The 10,368-nt window shown below is 43.7% G+C and overlaps 2 protein-coding genes across 2 annotated transcripts; one reads left to right on the forward strand and one right to left on the reverse strand.

The window, feature by feature from the left end:
• The first annotated feature begins 1,238 nt into the window (after positions 1-1,238).
• On the forward strand, positions 1,239-6,863 carry LOC131664007 (uncharacterized). The gene is made up of 8 exons (XM_058934823.1): positions 1,239-1,339; positions 2,417-2,666; positions 3,337-3,542; positions 3,685-3,924; positions 4,304-4,678; positions 4,751-5,197; positions 5,276-5,642; positions 6,206-6,863. The coding sequence occupies exons 2-8, from the start codon at positions 2,636-2,638 to the stop codon at positions 6,565-6,567; spliced, it is 2,028 nt and encodes a 675-aa protein (XP_058790806.1). The 5' UTR covers positions 1,239-1,339; positions 2,417-2,635; the 3' UTR covers positions 6,568-6,863.
• A 76-nt stretch (positions 6,864-6,939) lies between these two features.
• LOC131664013 (pyruvate dehydrogenase E1 component subunit alpha, somatic form, mitochondrial-like) lies at positions 6,940-8,242 on the reverse strand. Its single transcript, XM_058934834.1, has 5 exons — positions 8,073-8,242; positions 7,801-8,019; positions 7,477-7,725; positions 7,171-7,416; positions 6,940-7,101 (listed from the first exon to the last, which is right to left on the reverse strand). The coding sequence occupies exons 1-5, from the start codon at positions 8,160-8,162 to the stop codon at positions 6,952-6,954; spliced, it is 954 nt and encodes a 317-aa protein (XP_058790817.1). The 5' UTR covers positions 8,163-8,242; the 3' UTR covers positions 6,940-6,951.
• Positions 8,243-10,368: the final 2,126 nt, after the last annotated feature.

Genomic DNA, 10,368 nt, shown 5'->3' on the forward strand with positions numbered 1-10,368 from the left:
GCGTCGTACACGACGCACATGTCTAGTGCGTAAATACGATTGCTGGTGCCTCGAGCGAGTCGGGATATTTCGGGCGCCTAGCGTGAGAGAAAAAGCGCCGAGGAGGCGAGCGCGCGTTCAGATCCGTCGAGCGCGCGCGAGAGCAGAGAGGAGCGAAAGTGCTTCGTCGCGTTATGCCGACGCGTCGATTTTCGGATCGGCTCGCGAGAGGCCCTCCGAATGGACGTACTTGTCTTCGAGTAGCCGTGGCTGGCCTGATATCATCGCGGGAAGCGCTCGTCCGATGGGCCGAGACTGTTTCGATCGAAGGGCTGCTCCGAAACGCGCGACCTCGTCTTGACAATGTGGCGCGCGGCCCGCCGAGAATGCCCATTAACGCGGCGACACGCGAGAAGCAGAGACGAACGCTCATCAAGAGCCGCGAGCACGTAGAGGCGCGCCGAGATGAGCAGCGCGGTCGTAGTGCGCGCGGGAGTCCCGTTAAAAAAAGTCCCTCGTCTCCTTCTCTCTCGCACCCGCGAGGGAATTAAATTTGTGCCACTTGTGAGATCGCAGCCTACGCAGCGGCAAATGGTGCGCGCGTTATGCGTCATCGCTGGAGTTTTTCGAGAGCAGCTCTCGGCTTCGAGCGTAATGGATTTTCGGCGGCGCGCGATCGACGAAAGAGTCGCGACGTCTTCGCCGCGATTGCGCAAACGTATCGTTGGTCAATTTCAAGACTCGAGCGCTGCTTCGAATCGGCTAGTTGGACGCCTCGCACGTCTCGCCGATCGATTGCCAGAGCGGCGATTTCACTCACTGCAGATAGGATTTTTGCGATCGCGGCCGAATCGAGCGGCGCTGGTATCGTTGCTCGAGGTCCTACGGTCCGTTTGCTCGTATCGCGACCCGCGCCTCGCCTCGAATTACGGAGCGCGCGTGTAAAGCGAAAAATTGCGGCGCGCAAGCGAAAACTGAAACCGCGAGCGCCGACGCTGAATCGCGTAACGATTCATCGACCTCCTCGATCGCGAGATGGGCTCCTCCTTGAACGTTCGACAGATGGCTATTATGCAAAAAGGTGTGCGCATATCTCTCTCTCTCTCTCACTCACTCTTTCTGTCTCGCTCTTGATGCGTATTGGAATGCACCGAGCGGCTTTCGTATATGACATCAGCGCTAGGGAGAGCAGGGGGGGGGGAGAGAACGTCGAGGAGGGAAACCAGCACTCTTTCTCGATTCGTAGCGGGAGTCGGCTACGACAGTCCGCACGTGCGGTTCGCTCGTGCAGTACCCACGCGCGGCCAGCGAGTCGTCGTCGTTCCCCGGCGCGCGTGAAATAAGGCGACTGGATTCACCGGTGTGTTGCACGAGGATCATTTTTATTGGTTTTTCTTTCGTTTTTCATCCTCGGCGCAAATGCGTCGCGCCGGATGAGACAGCCGTGGCAGGAGCAAGCCGCCTTGTCGGCGGGCTCGATTTCTCCGCCAAGTGCGTGCGCTCGCGCGCCGTTAACGCGTTGCCCGAGTGCGCGAGATCTTTCGAATTCAGCGCGAGCGCGCGCAAGAAGGTGCGACGGACGATATACTTTTGCCCTCGTTCCGAATACGATGACAGCGATGCGTTCGCCGCGCGCGCTCTGACGCGCACTCGCGAGAAAGCGTGCGTTTGCCGTTGAAACGAAATTAACAACAAAAAAATGGAAAACGTAAAGCGAACGAGATATGTATACGGCGAGAGATACACTACGCCGTGGGCAATTAACCGCGACGCGCGACTCCGTGCGTACACATATGCGCGTGCACATAGACGAAGAACAAGGCGGTGGCCGTCAAATGCTCGCACACGCGATGTGCGTGTTCTCTCACGTAGCCGTCGCTTAGAGAACTTCGCCGCCGAGGAGAAATTTTCAATGCTACCTCGAGGGGAAATCGTCTCTCTCTCTCTCTCTCTCTCTCTCTCTCTCTCTCTCGCCTCTCTTTTGCAGCATTTACGAACGAGACAGTCGTCGAGCTAACACTATACGTCAGCTTCGAACAAATGATCCTCGCTAATTTACGAACGATCGCTCTTACTTTCACTTTTTCCCTATCGTAAAATAACACGGTTATCCGATTATTTGCATGGCGCGCTAGGAAAAATCAAACGCACTGTAGATAATTGGAAAAAATTCCAACGATAAGATATTACATTCGTATCGATGGCAGATAAATGCTCGCCTAGGGACGGTTTGTTATGCTCTCTGTGTAGATGCGTTATAGTAAATCGTCGTCAAAATGACACGTTGTAGTTAGGGTTACAGGGCAACGCTTGGCGATACAAATCAGTTATGCCAAAGAACGCGACGATCTCCCCGGTGCGGAAGAACCATTAGTCACGCGTCATCGTCGGCGGAACACGACACAAAAACAAAAACTACATATTCCTCTCATTGCAGTGAGCAATCGTTGGTTATACAATAACGCACAGTCAGATATCGCAGCCGACTCCTTATCGGCATATCCTCTCCGGGAGAACGAGGGGGAGAGAGAGAGAGAGCGAGAGGACAAGCGCGCATCCTGTCTATCTGGAACAATAAGAAAAAAATCACATCAGTGATGGACGAGCATCTCACCCACACGGCATAGACGACGCAGTGCTCGCTTGCCCCGCAGTCATGCAAGGAGACGTAGCGACGCTCCTGCGCGGTGAGTTGTTTTAGGCTTTACGCAATACCGCGACAGTTACGCTCGGGTAATTTTCGTTCGCGTACGGATCGCAATGATCGACGCGCTTGCGGCCGTGAAAAAATCGCAACGCGACCTTTTTACTTTTTGTTTTGCGTCGAGCGACGGTCGTTTGCATAGAATGCGAAGCGAGGATAAGAAAAGTATCAACTCACCGGGAATTATTGTAATATTGTAATCGGCTGATCGCCTCCTTGGGTATTACACGGCGAGTATTTTTAATGAGGCTTTGTAACGTTGCGAGTATTGTTGTTGAATTCTCGAGTAATACAGTGCTTCGTGCTTAAAATCTGTTATTATAGAATTGTAATTATGCCATTCTGGAATTTTTATGAACAACCATGCCATTATCTTATTTTCAAAGTAAATTAGTGTTTGTCGAACTGCAAGTCGTTTCATAATACTGTAATGGCGATACGGATTATTTGATTCGCGTCAAAACTGCAAATCGGAGCAAAGTATCATACAGGATTAAACAACGCTAAATATACGATCATCGAAAAGAAATGAAAGAGAGACGCGAATCACTCGCGCAAATCTAAACGACTGACTATGTCGCTGATGAGTCAGCCAAATAAAAAGCCACGACGAGCATCATCGCGTCAATACTACATGTAACGTTATTTTGCAGAGCTCGCGGACTTCCTGGACGGACTGAGCGGTATCCAGCTGCCAGAGGCGATTGAGTCTACCCGCGAGTCTTTGCTCGAGCGGTCGCGGACGATCCTCGAGCACAGCGACTCCCTGCAGCCTTATCTCGACATGAACGTTCGCGCCGAGCTCCGCGAAACCGACCGATCTGCGGAATATGTCAGTGCCGATAGACAACAGGAGCAAGTATAGTTTCTCTCTCTTTCTCTCGATTTTACTACGATCGATCGATCAATCAATCTCTAATTCGGTTTGCGAGAGCGACTCATCGCCCGCGTTAGTCTTGTTTCGCACGATCGAATTATATATCGATGCCCTTTCGTCACAGCGGAGCTCGCTGCAGCACTACTACGAGACTTTCCAGGAATATCACAAGAGCGACGCTAAGGACGAGGGAAGCAAGACTGACCGCAACAGCCCGTTGGACAACGTGGTCTTACTCTATGCCGGCTTCTCGTCCAGCCAAGCGAAAGCGCACTCAGCTAAATCCGGCAGCCTCGAGCATCTCAGACGCGAGCGTAAAGTCTTCGCACCGTTCAATTTCATCTGGCTGAACAGGCACAGCTGGGTGAGTCACCCTTTTTATTCATCAATTTTCGTTTCGCGCTTCAAATGCATGAGGCACGAGAGAGAGAGAGAGAGAGAGCGCGAGAGCGTTTAATTGTCGCAATCAAACAGCTGAATTCACGCATGTGGCACGGTAAGGAAGGCTTTGTTATTACATTTTTGTTATTGTTTTATCTGGCGATGAACGAGGTCAAGGAACGATCAATATGCGAATGTAAATGTTTATTGATTGACTTCTAGCCCGATGAATATCAAACGAAATGAATGTTCAGTGTTGTGAATATATCAACTGAGATTCGAACTTTGATTTCGCTTCACGACAGCTACCGTTGTTTTAAAAATCTTATACGATAATTAACTAGCACTTTTCCGTACGCCAGGTGAGCTTAGTCGGCATTCACCTCCTGCTATTCGCGAACGACCGTGAATCTCGGCCCTACATCGTCATCCCACTTCGTGGCTACAAAAGTCGAGCAGCTCCGGATGCTTTATCTCGCGATCCAAGAAGGAGCGAGGGTGCTTTCGAGATCTACTGCCCTGGCGAGCGAACCTTTCAATTCATCGCGAAAAATTCGCAGGAGATGCGCGAATGGGTAGATGCTATCAACGAGAGTCTCGAGCCTAGCGACATGAAAGTCAAAGTGAGAAAAACTACTTTCGCCGAGATTCTCGAGTTGGAATCGAACGAAAGGAGGTGCATTGAAAGGATAAGAGAAGAGGCCGAGAAGTATCAGGATGTCTTGAACTCGCCGAAGGTTAATATTTGTGAAGAATTCGATTGCGTTTGAAGCAGTTGACTGTAATTTTTGGCTTTTTTTTATTCGTAGGCAAAAGTCAAAGATAAGCAAGTCTCAACAAAGGCTGTTACGCCTGAAAAAGAGAGGGCTGAGGCGACGAAAATCGAGGAAGCGCCTCCGTTACCAGTCAGAACCGAAAGAAGACGTTTGCCCTCGTTACCATCCCAGGAAAAACTCTCGTTTGAGCCGAAGGATGAAATTTACGACGAAGGAGGACTTTACCATAGAATCGAAGATATAAAAGCGCAAAGAGAATATCAGAATTGCAAAATTGTTAAGAGCAGTGCTGCCAAAGTCGTTCAAGAAACTTACGACGACGTGGAAACGTTCGTTGATGAATCTCAGAATGAAAACCCGTCGGAAACTTACGATGACGTTGGTAGTATCGTACAGACCGGCAACGAGCCTGTTGCGTACGACGATATTGTTAGTATCGTACAGACCAACAACGAGTCCGTTTCGTACGATGATGTTCACGTGAGTACACTGGTCGTTGAAAAGATAGCTTGTAATGAAAGTCTATTTTTGACGAGCGACAATTTCTTTCTGCCGCAGATCAAAGCAGAAAAAGACAAATCGCTAAAGCCGTCGAAAGCGTCAAGTGTTAAACGTTCCTTCTTCGAGCGAGTGCGCAATCGCAAAGAGTCCGTCAAGCGAGACGACAAAGTGCCAAAGTCGCCAATATCGCCAAGCCCCAAAACACCGGAGCCTGATGTGCCATGTTACGACGATATTTCGACAGCCCGAGCGATTCAAGAGGAGAATTATTTATCACCACCACCACCTAGGCCAATTTATTCTCGGCCACCGACGATCATCAAGTGTGCAGCTTCTGAGGAGATTTATGATGACATTGATACTGGCAGCGAGAAGAATGGATGTAAAGGTTGTGCCAACGTCGACGTCATCAGGGATTATCCGAGTCAGTATCTCCTATGAGTTTGTAATGAAAAAAAGATGACAAGAGAATATACTAGAAAGATTGAAAATTTCATTGAATTAATAACATTGTATTGTATTACATGCACAAGGGAAAAATACTTTTTGTTTGTTAAAACAGTTCTAATTAGTCATTGTACTTGAACAGTTTGTTAATGTTGAGTTTGTTAATACTATAGTTTAGATAAGAACAAATTAAAATTGATTGCACTATAATTAAAAAACAATAATCTTTAGAGTCGATGCAAAAAATTCAAATGAGTTATGAAAACTATATATTTTAAATTTTACTGGCTGTTGTATTCTTTTTTACGTTATGATCGTTGCTCATGACATTTTCTTATACAAAAAATACAATTAATATGACAGAATGAATAGGGGAAGTAGAGGAAATAAATGACTTTATTGTACTAAAAAACAACTTATTTACTGTTTAGAAATATTCAAGGAGTTTCCATATACTACATAGCTTAGCAGATTTTTCGTGATAATTGTAAATAAATTATTGATTTCAACCATAACGAAAATGTATGTCTTTATTTTCAGAAAACGGTTCTTTTTTGTCGGACCTACAGTTGAGCATCGATCAAGAGCACTACCAAGTTCCAAAATCTGGCATCCGACCCGTGGAATTATCTCAGCCACCGGAAGAGACCTACGACGATGTAGCATTGTCAGAAACATTTAAGAACCGACCACGCGAGACGCCGGAAAAAAGTATGTGGAGTCGCTTTGGCAGCGGTAAACGGCCGAAGATATTCGACCAGGCAAACAGACAGTCATCCGACGAGATCGACGACGGTGATGCTCAGCAACCAAAAGTCAAGCAGTCTATCCAAAAACTCTTCAGTAAAGTCGAGAACACTTTTGGCAAAGCGACGAAAGCCAATGGTGTTACGCAAAGTTGATCCTTTCACGGTACTCGAATCCGATCGTGATTTTAGATCGTAAATAGCCTTTTCATCTTTCGAAAGCTGCGTACGAAAGTAATAAGCATTGATATATCCGAGATTATCTCAGACTGTAGTACTTGTAGCGCGCGTGTGAGCGAAGTCTGAAAATTCATTGTCTAGATTACAAAGCCAATAAGTTTGCGCAAACAATTATTTTGTACTCTTTCACCTAAGTATTAAAAAATATAAATAAAAGCGGACCATGATATTTGAGCGTTGCGATTCAAAAGATTGTGAACTTGTAATAAACGCTAAATTTTTTTTATTATACCACACTACGACTTTTCTTCGTAGTTTGCTCGAAATATTCCAGAAAACCTGCCGCAGAACAAAGCGACTCTAAACTTTGTGCCAAGGAACCATTCCTCGAGTTTCTTCTAATCGGTTGACGTATAAATGACTGCATATCGCAGACTTGTCAGGCCATTCGTCTTTTTTCGCTTCCTCAACCTGTTGGTCAACATCCTTAAATATTTTCTTTCTCATTTCCTGTAATGCAAAGTAAATTATTAGACTTGCATGATACTCAACAACATTTAAGAAAAATATTAGCCGAACCTCAATCTCCTCTTTACTCAGAAGTCCCTTCTCTTCGCACAAAGTCGTAAAATGCTTGATGGCGTCGCTTTGATCCTTCATAGTCTTGACTTCCTCCCTTGTTCGGTAACTCGTTCCGGGATCGCTCATGCTATGACCGTAGTATCGATAGGTTTGCATTTCCATTAGCATGGGTCCATTGCTAACTGCGTATTCTCTTGCGAACTTCACCGCTTCGCGCACTTCTTCCACTTTCATTCCGTTGACCTATCGACAAGAGCGCTTGAAACGTTAAAAACCAAATCCCCGTCACAAATGCTATTTTACCTGAATCCCAGGTATCAAGTCACCACGCGTGTAAAACTTGTCGTTTGCCGAGTGTCGGTGAATGGCTGTGCCCATTCCGTACTTGTTGTTCTCGCATACGAAGATCACCGGCAAACTCCACAATTGGGACATGTTGTAAGACTCGAAGATCTGGCCCTGCGAGGCAGCTCCGTCGCCGTAAAGCGCGAATGACACCGCACCATTGCCGTTGTACTTGTGCGCGAATCCGATTCCTGCCCCCAATGGTACCTGAAATAAATTCCACTTTTGGTACGTGCCGCTTGACGGTTACGACGAGGCGGAACGCGATCGTATACGAGGTACCTGGCCACCAACGATGCCTTCGCCGCCGTAAAAATTGGTCGCGTACATGTGCATCGAGCCACCTTTACCTTCGGAAGCTCCGGTTTTTCGACCCATCAATTCGGCAATTATTTGCCTTGGAGTATAACCGAACATCTTGGCGAACGCGTGGCACCTGTACGCCGTGATTATCGTGTCGTTCTCCTTCATCGCCGCTTTCAGGCCAACTGCCACCGCTTCCTATCGGTTGTTTGTAATCAACTTGAGCTTTACGTATCAACTGAAATTCATACCTGACCGGAGTACAAGTGGCAGAATCCATTGATAAGTCTCGCACGGTACAGCTCGGCTGCTTTGTTTTCCATTCTGCGGATGTAAAACATATTTTCGAGTATCTTGGTTGCTTCACTGGAGGTAAGCTGTCCTGCTGATGGTCCATTGTCCAGTCTATACAACTCGTATTTCTATTCGGAGCATTGGTAATATTTATCACAAACTTATATAACCTAAAGATGGACAATGTGGTCGGAATTTTTTACTCCGCTTATTTCGACAGACTTCGACATCCATCGTCCTGGCAATGCCATCAGTTGTTTTGTTGATTTTAGCAGTTTCAAGGATTGCAAGGACATTTTCGTTAAGTTTGAAAAAAAGTTGCTGATATTCTGGTCGGGCAACTATACATTTGTTTACTTTTGGCTAATGAGACAAAAGTGAAACACCTGTCAGTATTTACTTAGTGTGATGATTAAAAATTATCGTTCATCAAGAAGAAAATATTACTACTAAACAATTTATAATGCACAAAAATATTGTTGTTTTCCATGGTTAATGAAAACAACATTATTATTTGATGAATATTAGTTTTATTTCAGTCATTTATTAGTTTAGAAGCAATATGTAGTCAGAAAAGAATGTTTTTTACAAAACAAAAGCAGCTTTATTCGATATTTAAGAAACATTGTAGATACCAAATATAATTGAAGTATTTTAATCCTTTGTTTACGATGATCCAGAACTAATAATTTAAACAATCTGTAATGATCTAAAATAAGCTTAACGCTACCAAAGTAACGCCACATTTCACTTTCCCGTCTTTTTCAAAGTCCTGAGATATTTAATTATCAGAAAGTGATGAAATCCATAAGTAAGCTTATCTTTGCAAATATGGTATAAACTAATAGAGCACTGAATAAATAACATTTGATCACTGCTGGCGTGTACAGAAAATGAGAATTAATTTATTATTTATAAACGAGCGATTTAAAATTAAAAAACATAACCAGCTGTATTTTATTAAAACGACTGTAGTTATGCTAATGCAATTTTGACAATGTGGCAATTGCAAAATTTTCACGCGAATCGACAAAGAATTTTCCCCTATTTTAGTTTCTGGCATGAACCATTTGAAACGATTTAGATTTACGATGAAATTTGTTTCTGAAGCTGGCGGTGAAAAATTTATTAACTCGAGATAACAACTTTGGAATATGATTAATTTAGAAATACCATTTAGTTCATTAGCTTAACAATTTCAATTATAATTTGTTCAGGATGATTATCATTGCACTAGTATTAAGGCAGTACTTGGAAAGGGTAATTTACTTTTTCACAAATTTTACTGGCACACGTAAAAGTAGATCCGCCTGGAAAAGTGATCGCACCCGCATTTATCTTCTTCAACCATTTCGGCTGACCGCTCATGACGAAATCCTGGAAGCAATATGCTGCGGTCAATCGCATGATATTTGCTGATTAAGCTAACACCGTAAAAGAGCTACTGTTCTGTAAAGACACTCGATGCAGTATACTCTCTAAAGCTATAGCATACTCGTTGCTTATTATGTACATAGTCTGCTGTTGGTTTCGTCGATTGATAAAATGAAATATAGCTGTCGATTTTCTTAGTTTTTACTTATATATAGTAATATATTTATTCGAGAATGTACATTTGCTAATTAGACAGTGTTTCAATATGAATGTTACCAGTGAACAAAAATGTTTTACTAGAAAACTTACATTTTTTCAAACATTGTAATATTTAATGTGTTTAAAAAATTAGAAGAATGAAAATAATTCCAACTGAAATGCAAAATACATTAATTTTATAAATACACTTTAGCGACGACGGATACCTAATCAACTTACTTTGTACAAACCAACAATATAATAAATTACTGCTAAAAGGTGGCTCATTTTAAAAACTATAGATTATAAACACATCGGCACTTTATTTTCCGCAGTTCAAATTCTTCGATCTGATACGTAAATGTAGAACAATATTTTATTGTTAAGTTATATGCAACTAATTATACTTATATAATCTAGATTTTAGAAGTAATATTTATGAGTATTATTTAGAGGGATATTATAATTTAAAAAAATATAAAGGTGTTTTGATCTTTTTGTTTGACATTTAACTAAGTTCAGGGCTTTTATTCTTTTCCTGTCAGCCATGTAAATTTTCGTAGGTCAATGTAAACATCAACAAGTTAAATTCACCTACTAAAGTGCAAGGTACAGTCATAAATAACTTGATAAAACAAATGTACAACAAGTTTTAAGCTCGGTATCACAAGCGAAAACAAT

The sequence above is a fragment of the Phymastichus coffea genome, unplaced genomic scaffold (genome assembly GCF_024137745.1).
Source record: "Phymastichus coffea isolate CEN01 unplaced genomic scaffold, Cenicafe_Pcof_1.1 PCOF00039, whole genome shotgun sequence".
Classification (NCBI taxonomy): Eukaryota; Metazoa; Arthropoda; class Insecta; order Hymenoptera; family Eulophidae; genus Phymastichus; species Phymastichus coffea.

Excerpts from the sequence above, each read along its gene's own strand:
- LOC131664007 (XM_058934823.1), top strand. The coding sequence starts at position 2,636 with ATGCAAGGAGACGTAGCGACGCTCCTGCGCG. Across the intron at positions 2,667-3,336 it reads CGTAGCGACGCTCCTGCGCG|AGCTCGCGGACTTCCTGGAC; the intron begins GTGAGTTGTTTT and ends GTTATTTTGCAG. Across the intron at positions 5,198-5,275 it reads TTTCGTACGATGATGTTCAC|ATCAAAGCAGAAAAAGACAA; the intron begins GTGAGTACACTG and ends TTTCTGCCGCAG.
- LOC131664013 (XM_058934834.1), bottom strand. The coding sequence starts at position 8,162 with ATGTTTTACATCCGCAGAATGGAAAACAAAGCAGCCGAGCTGTACCGT. Across the intron at positions 8,020-8,072 it reads GCCACTTGTACTCCGGTCAG|GAAGCGGTGGCAGTTGGCCT; the intron begins GTATGAATTTCA and ends AACAACCGATAG. Across the intron at positions 7,417-7,476 it reads ACTTGATACCTGGGATTCAG|GTCAACGGAATGAAAGTGGA; the intron begins GTAAAATAGCAT and ends TCTTGTCGATAG.